The sequence below is a fragment of the Castor canadensis genome, chromosome 12, assembly GCF_047511655.1.
Source record: "Castor canadensis chromosome 12, mCasCan1.hap1v2, whole genome shotgun sequence".
Taxonomy (NCBI): domain Eukaryota; kingdom Metazoa; phylum Chordata; class Mammalia; order Rodentia; family Castoridae; genus Castor; species Castor canadensis.
Genome location: NC_133397.1, coordinates 81,921,609 through 81,937,713, shown reverse-complemented (window position 1 = coordinate 81,937,713; position 16,105 = coordinate 81,921,609). Strand labels below are relative to the sequence as shown.

The following is a 16,105-nucleotide window of genomic DNA, read 5'->3' as shown; positions in this document are numbered from 1 at the left end:
CAATAAAAACACAATCAAAATCATAGATATTTCATTATTTCTTTGAAATATAAGCTAATCTCATATATATAGCTGTTAAGCCAGCAAAGATTGGACAGGATTCTCTAAGTGAAGTCAAATGTCTCTGAATGAAACTGTTGCAAGAAGACTGTTTAGCATGAAAATTGAGGGACTGGAAATGGCCCAACTGAAATGGGACTCACAAATTGGAACATATCTGGAGACCTCTGAGCTATGGTCAGAGGAAGACTTATATTGTCTGTATAAGACTGACAACAATCAAGGAAAAATTAGCAAAATAATAGATCAATGGGATAGAATAGAAAGTTCCCAAATACTCCCACACTAACATAGTCAATCAATTCTCCAGAAAGAATCTCCAGATAACACATTTCAGTGGAGAAAGTTTTTTTGTTGTTGTTGTTGTTTTAACAAATGATGGTTAAACATTTGGATTAATTTCTGAAAATTAACCCCAACCCTGCCTCATGCAGAAATTAACTTGAGATAGAAAGTAGACATAAAGTTGGGCATCATGGCTCACACCTGCTTCTTGGGAGGCAGAGATGAGGAAGATTGAGGTTCGAAACCAGCCTGGACAAAAAAAAGTCAGCGAGATGCCAGATATGGTGGTACATGCCTGTAATCCTAGTTATATGAGAGGTATAGGTTAGAAGGATCATGTCTGAGGTCAGCCCCAAGCAAAACTTGAGATCCTACCTAAAAAATAACTAAAGCAAAAAAGGCTGGAAGCATAGTTCAAAAAAGGCTGCCTAGCAAGCATGAGGCCCTGAGTTTAAAACTTAGTACTCCCCCCCGAAAAAATAAATAAAAAGTAGACAGAAATGTAAAAGCAAAACTTCTTGAAGAAAGAACAGAAAAGTATCTTTAAGGCCTTGGGTTAGGCCATGATTTCTTAGAAAACAGACAGGGAACTAACAAAAATATTAAAATTAATAACTTTTATTTCATCAAAAGACATTGTTAAGAAAGTGAACGGGCAAGTCACAGACTGGGAAAATTACAATTACCTATATCCACAATGTATAGCAAACTCCTATAACTTAATAGGAAGCAGTCACACAGTTTTTAGATGAGTGAAAGACGACAGGGTACTTTATAAAAGGACATATGAATAGCCAATAAGCACTTGAAAGGGTGTCCAGCCCCATTAGACATCAGAGACATGAAAATTAAAACATAGCAAGGTAATACTATACACCAAAAGGGTGACAACACTAAATGGTGAGGGTGTTAACTAAAGAACTTCCTTACATTGCTAGTGGAGGTGCAAAATGGTACCGGCAAATTTGGAGAACTGCTAATGGCAGTTTTTTAGACAGTTAAACAAATGCCTACCATATGACGCACTAATCCCACTCCTAAGTACTTACCAAAAGAATGCCAAAACTCTCATACAGAGACATTTCTGACAATCTTATTCGTAACATTCATGAACACCTTAAGCTGGACAGTAAGAAATTTTTTTCCAGCATAATTTAACTGTTAGTGCAAGGAAAAAAAGTAAGTCTTAAATCTTTAGCTCTTTTTCTTTTCATAGATGAGTGTAGATAAGACAACTTAGCACCTCTGGAATGATGAATCTGAGGTCAGCTGGAGGTAACAAGGTCAGGTACTGGAAGCAATGACCCAGCAGAGTCCTAGAGAGATGAGCATTGGGAGTGGGAACGGGTAGGACTAGGCTAAAGAGGTCTATACAATGAAATGCTATACAGCAGCAGCAGCAGCAGAAAAAGCAGGAAGATGAGGGAGAGAAGGAAGTGGAGGAGGAGGTCGGGAGGGGAGAGGAGGAGGACTGGACTGAGGAATCTATCTCACCAACATCATGCTGATGTTGTTCATTCTATTTGCTTCCATTCCTCTGAAGCTCTGGAGAAGGTGACAGGGTAAAAACCTTGGGGCAAGGGGAGGGATTGACAGAGAATGGCTGAGGAAAATTTCTTGGCTGATGGACACTTTCTCTAATGTGGTTGAGGTCTGCATTGCACAAGCTACTCTTCCTCAGAATTCAGTAAACTATGCCCAGGACTACATACTTCAATGTATGCACAGAAAAAAATATCAATTTTTTAAATTAAAAGAAAAAGAAAGGGATAAAAGCAGTTTCTTGGGGAACCATATGTGATTGTTAAGTAAGGATAACAAAAAAGTAATGTTTACTATCATAATTATATTTCAAGTGTAAAATTTGGTATCTAAAATGTAGGCAGAACATAACATAATTTTAGTGAAGAATATTTTTCATTATGAAAAACCCCATACATTTTATTTTCCTCATTTTGCCATAGCAAGGCCAAGTTTTTCCCTAGAAAAATTCCTTGCTTGGACTCATGAGAATTGAGATTATATGGCTGTTAAGCCAGCAAAGATTGGACAGGATTCTCTAAGTGAAGTCAAATGTCTCTGAATGAAACTGTTGCAAGAAGACTGTTTAGCATGAAAATTGAGGGACTGGAAATGGCCCAACTGAAATGGGACTCACAAATTGGAACATCTCTGGAGACCTCTGAGCTACAGTCAGATGGATCCAGAAAGTTCTCTAGAAGGCATTCTGATCCCAAAAACTGTTGTCAAACTCACTTCTAAGAAGATGCTTTTCCCTGTTCTTCCCACTAAGCATAACTGGAATTCCCTGAACATTCTGTATAAAACAAATCTTAGAGACTCTGAAAGGTGAAGAGAGGAAGAAGACTGTCTAGTGACTATGGAAATGGCACAGTGGTAAAGCCCTAGGTTTTCTTTCTGCCTCATACATTCCACACTGGAGCTGATGAGGCTGGCAACCAGGATATAACCAACAGATGTAGACAAAAATCCCAACAACAGCCTTCTCTCTATAGTCAAAAGGGTCAGGAAAGGGGTAACCTCTCAAGACTGAAAGCTTCCAGAAAATAATTATCTAGTATATCCAAACCCCACAGAGAAGGTTGTGCTCCACTTCCAACTCATGACTCTCCAGGCTACATGGATAGCTCGACAGCCTCTAGTGAGGCACCCCATGGTGGCAGTGTGAACCTCACTGGGAGCCAGAACATTCACCTTTTGGCACTAGAGAAGCCCCTTCCCTCTTGCAGAAGGGAAGCTATCGGAGGAGGCCTGGTGAGTGTCAGGACTTGGCCACTGCATGGTGGTAACAGTACTAATGTCAGTGGGGGCCACTTAGAGAACAGTAATGAGGCTCTTATGCCTCTCTCCAGAAGGGAGATATTGGTGGAGGCCTAGTTGGTACCTGAAACCCCCACTCAGAAACAGCAAGGAGTCCCCACCCTTTGAATGTCAACAGAGACTGAGTGGAGACCTGGACTTCTTTCTGTAGAAGGCAGTAATGAGCAGACATATGTTTCGCCCCACTGGAGCAGTGTTAGAGGAAGCCAGCTAAAAGAGAGGGTTTAAAGAAGAGCCACAGTCTCACGTGCAATACCTCAAACATTGAAGTTTCAATCAAGAGGCACTCATCATACCAAGAACCAGAAAGATGTCAAACTAAATGAAAAAGACAACCAAAGCTTCAATGCATGGCTATAATGCTTCACTGAGTCACTGTGAACACGTTTGAAACTACAGTGAAACATCACTTATCACCTACCGGAACAGCTAAAATAGAAACTAGTGACTACACCAAGTACCAGTGAGGAAGTGAAGAAACTGGGCCTCTGATACATAGCTGGTGGGAATATAAAATGTCTCATGCACTCTACAAACAAATTTGGCAGTTTCTTACACATGTCAATATTCCCTTACCATATGAGCCACCAGCAATGTCACTCTGGTGGGACATTTACCCCAGAGAAATTAAAACTTATATTCACAAAAATCCTAAACACAGATATTTAGCCTTATTCCTAATTGGTAAAAACTAAAAGCAATTCACATATCCTTCAATGTGTGGCTGGTTATTCAAACTGTGGTACATCCATAGTGTGGAATAATACTCAACAATAAAATAGACCATGGATACATGCATCAACATAAATGAATCTCCAGAAAAATCAAGCTGACTAAAAAAGCCAATTCCAAAGGTTGCATTTTATGTGATTCCTTTTATACAGTGTTCTTGAAATGATAAAAATGATAGAAACAGAGAACAGGTCAGTGCATGTGGCCTGGGATCAAAGAGAGAGGAAAAATGGAGGAGGGTGTGGCTATAAAAGAGCCACAAGAGGAATGAGCCCCTGCGGCGATGAGAAAGCTCTGTATCCTCTCTGTATCGATGTTAAAATCTTGGTGTGTGATATTGCACCTTTGCAAGGTGCTACTGAGAAGACAAACTAGGTAAAGAGAAGTGAACCCTCTGTGTTATTCTTATAACTGCATATGAATTTGTGATTCTCTCAAATTAAATTTAATTAATGAACACCCACCCCCCCAAAAAAAATCACAGAGTAAGTTTCAAGTTAAGGTTTTTAATTAAAGGATTTTATATAAACACCAGAACATAATTTTCTCGTTTTCTTTTTATGCTTTTTAGTTAAAGTGTAATGTACATGCAGAGATATAAGTATAGCACTTACAAAATTGTCACAAAATGAATACACTCATTCATCAAGCAGATTAAGAAATACAACATGTGCCTCCCCAAAGACCCTGCAGAAAGCCTCATAGGCTTGCACTGAACACTTTCATTCACACTGACTCAGCAGTAGCCAATGAGGTTAATAGAATTGATGTCTTGTAGTTCAAGCCACAATCTAGTGAGTAACTAGCTGTCCAGGGAAGGAAGATGCAAATGAGCCTCTGCTTTCCCTACATATATGGGTCTCACAAGTAAGTCCTGTGCCTTAAAATGAAGTAACCCCCAAGTACTGCCTTGGTGTGGCTGCTAGGGACTAAATACACTAAGCCTCCTAGAGGGAGGAAGAAAGGGGAGCTGGCTGTTGCAATCTCTTTTAAAGTCAAAGGAAAAAGAAAACTTACTGTATGAAAAATAAAAAGCAACTAAAAACACATTTTGTTTTAAAATATGTAGTGATTTCTAGCTAGAATATTAATTTATACCCAAACAGATATACTAGGGATCATTTCTGTTTCTGTTTTAGGTTCAGTAATTAATTTTGGGGGAATCATAATAAAATCCACCTTGTCTTTACCTGCAAGATCTGGTCTGTCTCCTAAAAGGTCTTTGTTTTACAGGACAGCTGCTCTTAGGTACAAGTTTCAGAAAGTCTCACTGTGACTCCTGGGTCAAGGGTGTGAACCCTTGGACACTCATGAAGAAGGGAGCCCCAGGTGCCTGTCACTTTAAGCATCTTCCCCCAGGAGCTCTCAGTAATGCAGCTGCCAGAACTCAGAGGCCAGAGCTTAGCAAAACAATTGGCCCTCTCCTGTGGCTGTAATAAGTTACTCTTGAATGAAGGAAATAGAATGATCCCAGTTCATTTCCCAGATACACAGAGCTCCACTGTGGGGCATGAGGGTTGACCAGGTGGCCACCATGCGGAAACCAGGATTGTGGGGGTAGAGGATGACCTCAGGGTCCTTTTCACTGGCCAAACAGAAGAAACCAAATCCTGCTTATATTTTCTTAACCTTAGATGAGTGGCCTGCATTTACAGGTTCAACAATGTATTTCATGCCACCAAGGAGCATGCATGGGTCAGCGGTGATGAGAGGAGAAAGGAAAGAGAGAAGACAGATTTCCCCCTTCTTGGCAGCCATCTGTCTCCGTTTTAAGGTCTTTGGTGCTACAACACAAATTCTAATTGGTCCTTCTTATCCCCTGGAGGTGCACCAGTGGTCCTACAGAAGTGACAGTAGTTTAAAAACAGTTCTGGTGATGCTTTCAAATCAAGGAGAATTTAAATTTTGACTCAGTTGCATTCCCAGTGTGACCAATTCAATGCGGTGTCCTTCCAGTAACACCTCTGACTCCTTGCCATGACCACTAAGCAGGAGCTGGCCCTCTCCTACCCCAGCAAAACAGGTCCCTCTGCTGACACCTGCACCCCAGCTTCCACAGTTGGCCTGGGGGACACAGCCAGGGGTTCCACCACCTCATTGTTTGCCTGCAGCGAACTTGGGTGGGCTTTACTGGATGGGAAAACAGGTCTTTCCTCAGATTCCTTATACAGGAAAGCAAGAATCTGTGGGAAGTAGGGGAGGCAGAGGGACTGAGAAACCCTACTTCCTTTCCCTCTCCCATGAATGTTTTCAATATGCTATCCCTAAAACCTCAGTTCATCTTGCATTGAATTCTGGTGTGCGAATGTCTGCTAAGCTGTCTTGATCCAGGTGGTTTGGCGAAGAGAAATAGAAGGATGGGAAATGTGAGTATTCATTAAAGGGAAATACTAATGCAACATGGAAATCAGCATTTGTAGGAAGTAAAGGGCAATGTCCCTTCTGAATTATGGGTTCAAGTGTGGGGTATATGTTCTCCTTGAAGCTAAGATTTGGAGAAAGGACTAATATCCCAATACCATCTTTTAGGGTTAGAAGTCTCTCCTAAGTTTTCCCCTACGTTGTTTCTTCCACCTTGAACCTTTTTTGACACTAGACAATGTCTACAATTATTGTTTATGCTTGGTTCAAAATAAACAAACAATTTATTTTGAGTAAATAAATGTGATAAGGTGATCTAAATAAATAATAAGTAATGTAAGGTAAATAAATGTAATAAATGATTGTTACCCATCTTCTAAATACAAACAGGAGCCTGGCTTTTGGGGTCTGATGTGTGCCATTCCTCTGCGTAATCTCACTCCAAGCCACATCTCCTAAGAGTAAATCAACAGGCCAATGGCTGTGTCTACCCTGTACTACTTGAATGACCCACCAATCAACGGGTTTGAATGCTGTTCCTCAATGACTGATAAACTGAAACTGAAACTCAAGCTCTAGTGGCCATTTTAGACTTGACAGGACACAGCCAAGGAGCCTAGTCCACAGCAGGCTCTCTTAGGGATCTGTGGCAGCTAGGCTCCTGGGCAGCTGCCACCCAGTTAGGGAAAAAAGGAATGGTCCCCTTCAGCGGGCAGATGGAGGCTGTTAGGTCTGTTCCTGGATCTACCTACCAGCAAGGGTGCAAAACAGGACCCAGGTTTGTGCTGGTGGACCTGGGCTTTGCCCAGCAGAACTCCAAAATGAAAACAGTCTGAGAAGAATAAGAGAGAGACTCAAATGGGCTAAGCTCCAACAGAGATAGTGGATCTAGGAATTGACAGGTCATGACTCAAACAAGACATTAAGGCCACAGTTAGGTGAAGAGGTAAAAGCTGTTGGTACAGTGTGAATATAGTGGGCGGGGTGTCCAGATTTCTTGAACACAGTCATAATTAGTGTTTATTTTCTCTTCTCACCAGTGAGCTTTTGGTTTTTCAACACTACTGTTCTTAATAGGCAATTTCCCATGGCCTCTGAGATGTGGAAGAGCGACCCTTGTCCCTGCTGTGCCTGGGCTATGCCTCTCTCCCTTGCTTCCTTGCAGTCCTTTGTCACCTACATTCACATATGGTTCCATTATTTGAGTTCAGGACAGGAAACAGTGCCTGATTTAACATTTTGCTAAGTATTTTCACCACACTGAATAGGGTCCTTTTTTTGATCTGCAACCCACAGCTGTGCTGTGGTTCTCTCAACAGACACAGAGTGAAAAGCTTCCTCTTGTGTTGATTTCTTAGTGTGAGCTGACCACATGTCCACTAGTACTTGCTTCTTTTCCATGTGTGGCCTAGAGCCACAGTTACAGTGCTGGTGGGCACTGTGCCGGGAGACCAGGGAGCAGAGTGGGGCTACTGACTGTATAACTTAAAGCAACTTTCAGAGATCATTAAATAAATTAAGAGACTCACAACCAAATACTCATTTGCATTAAATTATAACAATTTCAGAAGCTGAGTTTTTTTAAAAAGCAAAATAAAGTTGTTTTAATGGAGATACACAATTATTAACTGTTGGGTTAGTTTCTTCCTGAAAAAGAATACTGTTCAGCTGACTGTTACTCTGTAAGGCTGATAATTATCTGAAGTAAAATAAACACAAATGTCTGGGCTGATGAAGGCTGAAACAGGATAATGCCTGAACACTGAATTTTCTAAGAAAAAAGAACAAAATTGTTCTACACATATCCCTGCAAAAATAGGGGATGGACCTTGTTATGACACAGCCCCAGGGTCTACCACTCAATAGACCTTTGAGCCAAGATCCTATGATGAGGGCATGAAGGGGAGCAGTTCATCCCTGGGACACTAGACCAGCAGTGGATACTGGAGTCCAAAACCTACCATGGAAGCCTCAGCTTGACCATTCACGGATTGAGCACAGTCAACCTGAGATCCCCAGTGTCCAAAGTGGAATAACAGCTGTTCACACTGAGGGTGCTTTTCCCCAGGTCATGTACAAGGACCTGTTCTGTCAGCCCTGAAGTTCCAGACAAAAAGAAGAAGGTAGTTATCAGGATTGAAGTACTGGGTGGAGGGAGGTGGGCTTCAATTAAAAATAATCCAAACCTAGTCCCTTCTCTTGTGGGCCTTAGTTGAACAACTGGACGTGTGTGCTACTTTCTGAATATGTGGGTGGAGTTTGCCTGCTTTGGAACATCAAGTGGGCCTTCGGGGAAGGTTTGAACTCCTCAGGTATTTCATTTCTCCTTAACCTCCAAGGGAACTGGATGCTGTCTGGGGCTTAATCCATCTCCACCTGGGCCCAGGAGTTCAGGGTTCTGTGCTCAGCTAGAATCTTGGACAGTTGTTCAACTTCTGTTTCTTAGTTTGACTCACTTGTTAAATGGGGATTGTATCAGCCATACTTACCTTTAAGAGCTCTATGAGAATGCACTGAGATAGTTTTTAGAATAAATATATGCATATTTAAATTATCATTGGACTATAACTCCAGTTTAAGTCCTGGGTGTTCTAGAAAGCTTTATCGTTTCATTGCTCTTCCCTATGCTTTGTTGGTATTGTTGTTGTTTTCATAAACTTTTAATTTTGGAATACTTTTAGATTTACAGAAAAGCTCCAAAGAAACTGGGCATGATCATGACACCTGTAATCCCAGCTATGCAGCAGGTGGAGGTAGGAAGATCACAGTTGGAGGCCCACTGAGCAAAAGTGGGAGGCCCTATCTGAAAAACAAATTAAAAGCAAAAGGCCTGGGGGTGGGAGCAGAGCTCAAGTGGTAGAATGCCTAGCAAGTGCAAGGCCCTGAGTTTAATCCCCAGTTCTTCCAACAAAGAAAAGAGTCCAAAGATAATGCAGAGAGTTCTCTTATGCCTTTTACTCAGTTTCCCCTAATGGTAACATCTTACTTAACTATGGTCCATCGTAAAAACTAGAAAAAAATGGTGCATTACTATTAACTGAACCTCAGACTTTATTCAGATCTCACCAGTTTTTCTACTAAAGTCCAATTCTATTCCAGGATTTAGTCCAGGATACCACATGTCAGCCACCATGTCTGCTCAGTCTCTTCTGATCTGATATGTCCCTATCTTTTGAGAGTTTTGAGGAGTACTAGTCAGGTATTGTGGAGACCATCCTTCAATTTGCCTTTGCCTGACTTTTTTCTCATGGTTAGACCCTAGTTATGGATTTTTGTGAAGTGAGAAGAACTCCTCTCATCACATGATATCAGAGGCTCGTGCTTTGAACAGCGCTTGTTCTGTCACTGGTGATATTAACCTGACTCACTTAGTTAATGGGAGATCCGCCAGGTCTCTCCTCTGTAAAGTATGGCCCCTTCCCATACTCTATTCTTTAAAATAAAAGCAAGTCACTGAATTCAATTCACACTCATGGGGAGGGAGTCAAGTTTCATCTCTGGCAGAAAGGAGTATCTACACATGTTATTTGGAATTCTTCTGTAAGGAGATTTGTTCCACTGCTATTTATTTACTTACTTAATCATTTATCTATACCATTATGGATTTACGTCTAATTGCTTTATAGGGTTATCTATCTTATTACTCAAATAGTTCCAGCTTGGGCCAATTGGAGCTCTTTCAGTTGGCTCCTCCTGTATCCCTTGGACATACCCAATCATTGCTGGGTTTGGGGCTTTTTTTTAGTACTTTCTTACTTTTTTGGCAGTAGAGGATACTATAAGCTCATCGTTCACATTCCCTACCCCAGCTCTAGAATTAGCTATGTTCCAAGAACTCTAGATCCTTTTATTGGCAAATGGTCTTAGAAACCAGGAACTGGATATTGAGTTTTCCTGTTGCTACTGTCTGCTCCTTAGTATTAGCCAAATAAATTAAATGAAAATATTTGGGGTCTGAAAGATGTGGCTTTTCCTAGCTGTGTTACTTTGGGAAAATGGCTCTGCCACTCTGGGCCTCTGCTTCCTCATGGATGTGTAAGGATGATAAAAATCACTCACAAGGCTGTTGTGGGGTCATGTGGAATAATAGCAAAGAGACTTCCTGTTTCTGCATACAGATTTTTTTGACTACTTTCCTGTTGGAAGCAATCAAAATATTTGGAGAAAAGATGGAAAGCATCTTCAAAGCATCTGACAAAACAATAAAGGCAAATTTTAAGAGAAAATAGAAGCCTAGAGAAAGAAGTAAGAAAGTTGCATTTCCCTCGAAGGCACATGCCACTTCCAGCAAATCTGAACTTTCACTTTGAGAGTCTGAGGATGGATGAGGAGGTGATGATAGTGGAAAAAAAAAAACATAGCCAGCAGGAGGCAATACCTGAACAGAAGGCCTTCACAGTGATAGATTGGTATATCAAAGAACCTCAAGAGAAGAAGGAAATTCTTACCCAGATTTTAGGAATATGAGTGTTTGAGAAACTTCAAGCCCTCAGTTTGGGTTAAAATGGGTCTCAAACCAACAGTGCCTTCAGAGGTCTTTCAAGCGGAAAAAAGTCCAATTTGACCTTCATATAAATCTTACCATTTTTCAAAACAATGAGCAGCATGCAATAAAAGACATCGAGTACAGAGCTGGAACAACAGATGAAAAGAAATCCACACGTGATTGAAACTATTGGAATCATAAGCTATAAAGCATCATATTTCAATATATAAAAAACAAAATATTAATTTATCTTTGAGGAACAGAAAACTAAGAGGTGACATGGGTGGTATAAAAAAAAGAAGAAGAAAGGAATTCTTGAAATAAAAATTCCAACAATTGGAATTAAAAATTGAGGGTTTAACTAGCATGTTAGATGCAGCTGAAGAAAGAATCAATAAACTTGAAGAAATAGCCTGGGAAAATACCCAGACTACTTTCAGTAACACAATCATTGCAGTCTCTTCTGTGCAGCTTTCCATGCACACTCCTATTCACATTGTCAATTGACCAAGGGCTCCACTTTGGTGAAGAAAAGCTACTAAATCATTGCTTGGAAGGCAACAGGGTTTGGTGGAAGTGGAAAAGGAAGGAGGTGTGCCAGCTCCACCACTCTCTTCCTTCTGGTAACAACAGAAAAGGGACTGAATGCTCAAAGGCAGCAGCTCAGAAATTTGACAAAGAGGGCCTTTAAAACATGCTATAGAACTAAGCAACCCAGATCTGGCCCTAAAGCTAGTTCCCAAGAGGCTGGCTCCTCCCTGTTTATCTCCCAGGCTTCTGTGAGGATTCAGTAAATGATAAATGTGGAAATCATGTTGCACTGTAAAAATACAAAGGCATAGTAACAATTTACATAGAAGTTGAGGCTTTTTACTCAATTTCCTCTGAGGTATTATTTATTTAATTTTACGTTGCTGGAGCACAAATTTTAAAAATTCATCAATTCTTTACTTTTTTTTCTTTTGCAGTTCTGGGGATTGTACTCAGGGCTTCATTCTTGCTAGACAAGCATTCTACTGCTTGAGCCGCTCCACCAGCCCTTTTTGCACTGGTTATTTTGGAGACAAAGTTTTGCTTTTTTGCCCAGCCTGACCTGGTTCTCCTAGTTTTTAAACTCTGACTGTCACTGGGATGACAGGCATGAACCACCATGTCCAGTTTTTTTCCACTGAGATGGAGTATTGCAAACTTAATTTTTCCCTGGACTGGCCTGGAACCATGATCTTCCTAATCTCAGTCTCCATTTAGCTAGGATTATAGGCATGAGCCATCAGCACTCAGCTAATTTTTACTTCTCTTATGGTTTAAATGTGTACCAAAGTTTATGTGTTGGAAACTTAATCCCCAATGCAACAGTGTTAGGAGGTGGGGCCTAATAAATGGTGATTGCCCTTCATGAATGGATTAATGTCATTCTCTTGGGAGGGGTTAGTTATCATGAAAGTGGGGTTTGTTATAAAAGTCAGTTTCTCTCTCTCCCTTCCTCCCTCCCTCCCTTTATTTCCTCCCTTCTACCTCAGTCATGAGATGATGTAGCATGAATTTCCTAATCAGATGCCAGTGCTTGATCATGGACTTTCCAGCCTGTAGAACTATAAGGAACCATCTTTGCTCTTGATAAATTACCAGTCTGTGGTAGAAACACAAAATGAACCAGGACACCTTCCCTATGTGTGCACTACTCCTTAAATTGAGGGTTGGAGTCTGCCCTCCAATCTGTATCTGTGCTGCTCTTGTGACTTCTAGCCAATGGAATTCATTAGAAGCAGTGCTTTGTTAGCCACATGTGATGACTCACTCCTGTCATCTCAGGGTCTTGGGAGGCTGAAACTGGAGGATTACTAAGAGTTTGAAATGAACCTGGACAACATACAGAAACCCTGTCTCAAAAAAGAAAAGAAGGAAGGAAGGAAGGAAAGAAGGAAGGAAGGAAGGAAGGAAGGAAGGAAGGAAGGAAGGAAGGAAGGAAGGAAGGAGGGAGGGAGGGAGGGAGGGAGGGAGGGAGGGAGGGAGGGAGGGAGGAAGGAAGGAAGGAACTGTCATCTTCCACTTGGAAGAGAGCTCCCTCGAACGCTGAGACTGAGTTTGATACCTGTTTGTGTTTCAGCAGAGGGCCTGCAGAAAGGAAGTACTGAGAGGATTATGCTGTTTTATATTCTTTTTCTTTAGAGTGCATTTTAGAAGTGATTCACTGGCCTCACCTTCATTCCAGGTGCTCAGTAGCTATTGAATTCTGTTGTTACCACTAATGTAAAAATACTAAAGCTCTTTCTTCTGATTATGAAGAATGAATTAATAGGTTTTGGTTGGATTAAAAAATTGGAATCATTAATATATTTTTCCCAAAGACAAGGAAAACACTTACGTGTTTTTTATGTCAGCAAGTTCATGTCTGGTAAGTCATTCCTTTATCACTTAAACTCTGAAGTATAATTTTATGATCATGGTTGGCAATGAAAACATGTGTATGAAGTCCCAGCAGTATAAAAGTCCATGAGTGGAAACAGATAAAAGATTGGCAGGACTGTTTTTTAAGAAACCAAGGCTGGTGCATAAGGATTTCTTCTGTACCCTAGGACACTTACCTGATTCCTGATCTTTATGCTAGACACTGGAGTCAAGTATTTATGTTCTAAATACCAGGCCCGCTCCTGGAACACCAGCTTGGTTCCATACAGCAGACAAAACTAAGGCGTGGGAAGGAAGAAAGAATGGGCAAATAGTAACATATCAGAAAATGCAGGATCTGAGGAGGTAAACGAGAAATAACATCATAACCAATTTTATACTGTAACATTATCATGTTTTAGATGTAAAGTATGATTTATTTTTTAAAATCACTGTGGAAAACTGAAAGAATATATAAAAAGTAGAATGAATAGTATAATGAACTCTCCTGTATCAATCCCATTCCCAACTCAAGAAATATTAACTTATAGTCTTATTTTATCTGTAACCTTGCCCTGTTGCTCCTCTCCAGGTTACTTAGAAGTCAGCACAGAATATATTTTTTTAAATATGCATGTGGTTCTGTGGGCTTCCCTTCTCAATGCCTGCAAAAATACTCAATGTACATTTCAAATAATGTCATCTTGATATTTTCCACTGAGTATGGTTTGATTAAGCTGTCAGGAAAATAGCATTCCTCATTTGCATCTTATTTCTATACTCTTTTCCTGTTACATTCTGAAACCCACACAGAGCTCCTGTATGACATCATGGGCATCAGGAAGCAGCAACAAATGAGTTTTGCTGTAGAAAGAAGTGACTTTATTTAACTGTGTATTAATTTAACTTTTATTGCTCTATAATCCCAAATGACACAAAATAGTGAGCATAGTATGACAGACCTTCGTGTCTCCATCCTTCCTTCAATAGTCATCAACCCACAGCCATTTTGATTTGTCTGTGCTGTCATCCAGGTCCTCTTCTATACTATTGTGACACAAACCCTAGTCATACCACTTCATCCCTAAACACCTCACTATGTATCTCTAAAATATAATGACTCTTTAGAAAGAAGATGGTCTCAATGTCAAGCCAAGTGACTACAACAAAATCCTCTTATTCTCAGTCAAATGCAGATGGCCTTCCTGTCATAAGACAATATATCTTCAGTGGACTATCACACTCAAGTTATGAGATTTGCAGTCATTCAGACAATACAGTCTCTTCATTCCTTTTTTGAAACTGAGATACCCTTGGAATAGCATCATTATGAAGAGGCTCAACTACTCAATTTCCCTAGAAAGAGTCATAGTATGGTTTAGCACCTTATGTATTATGTGAACTTGTCAAAGTCTGGGTGTAGTTGCTTGGCCAGTATAAGCTTTCTTTGAGTTTTTTTATATAGCACAGTAAAGATGTTAGCTGATCCTGTAGACATAGTATGAGTAACTGAAAAAATAATGTAATGTGTCCTGAAAATATAAATTTGTATAAAGATAATAAATCATGTATGCTGGATGGCTAAACTGAATCACAAGTCTCTAGGTGAACTTCATATATACTCCAAAAGTACTTGCTATGAGGCCCTAGGTACAGAAAGTTAGTCCTTAACACTCTTGTGTATCCAAGAATGAGGTCAGTGATAAGAAATGCAGAACTGTAGAAGTACAAGTGTTCTTAGAAATCATCTAGTTAATCTTCACACTCCATCCAGAATCCTCATCAGCCACAGTCAACCAAGAAACAGATGACTCATTCACATTAGGATGATTCAAGGAAAGTTTAATAATTTTAAAATAAAAGTATGGGCAAGATGTAGGAGAACCATAAGGAACAGTGTAACACCCCAAAATGGGAATGCTGAACCTCTTAGCACCACTAGGCAGGAGGGAGGAAGGCAGAGAGTGGCTGTTGCATCCTAGAAGACAGAGTGGTACAAATACAGACACTTTAAGAGGAGCTGTCACCCTTAGCCATGGACCACAGAATTCCCAAGGTGACCCCAAGGGAATGGGACAGAGATGTCCCAACTACGCTTTTCCTCCTTTCCAATCTCTGGCTGTTCTGAACCTAATGAGTCCAGCCATGATTTGAATGTACCCCCCAAAAGTTTATGTGTTGGGAACTTGATCTCCAAAGACATATGCTAATGTTATTTGGAGGTGGGGCCTTTGAAAGGTAATTAGGGTTAAATAAGGTCATGTGGGTGGAACCAACATGAGAGCATTTATGAGACAAGGGAAAAATCCTTGGGATAATGAATATACACTTAAAAAAATAAAGGACAGGAATATAAAACAGGTCTGGTCAGGAAGTAGGTATTAATAGGAGGGAGGAGGGTGAATGAAGAGGGTGAAGGAGGGTGAATATAGTCAATGTACTTTATATTACATTGAAAATAGAACAATGAAAACTACTGAAAATAGAACAATGAAAACTACTGAAATAGCTTTAAGTAGGGGGAGGGGGATGAGGGAGAATGTGTGGGGATAAACCTAACCAAGATATGTTGTAAGTATATATGTCACAATGAACCCCTCCCTGTACAAATAATAAGTGCTAGTAAAAATGTTAAAAAAGAAGAAGAGGAGGAGAAGCAGAAAGAGGAGGAGGGACTCAGACTCCATTGTTCACACATGTAATCCTAGTTTTAGGGAGGCTAAGATTGGGAGGATTGTTATTCAAGGCTGGCCTGGACAAAGAGTTAGCAAGACCCCATCTCAACCAACAGTTGTGTGCAGTGGCATGTGCTCATCATTCCAAGCTATGTGGGAGGCTGAGATCAGGAGGATCATGGTTCCAGGACAGCCTAGACAAAAAAAAAAATATGTGAGACTCCATCTCAACCAAAAAAAGATGGCACATGTCTGTCATCCCAACTAGGATAGGAAG

General features: G+C 40.5%; 1 protein-coding gene across 1 annotated transcript in view; it reads right to left on the bottom strand.

Moving 5' to 3' along the window:
• Window positions 1-16,105, bottom strand: part of Acoxl (acyl-CoA oxidase like) — a 353,884-nt gene that overhangs the window by 12,639 nt on the left and 325,140 nt on the right. The window contains exon 18 of the mRNA XM_074050254.1: window positions 13,351-13,452. Coding sequence (XP_073906355.1) covers window positions 13,351-13,452 — 102 coding nt within the window. The remainder of the gene's footprint in view (window positions 1-13,350; window positions 13,453-16,105) is intronic.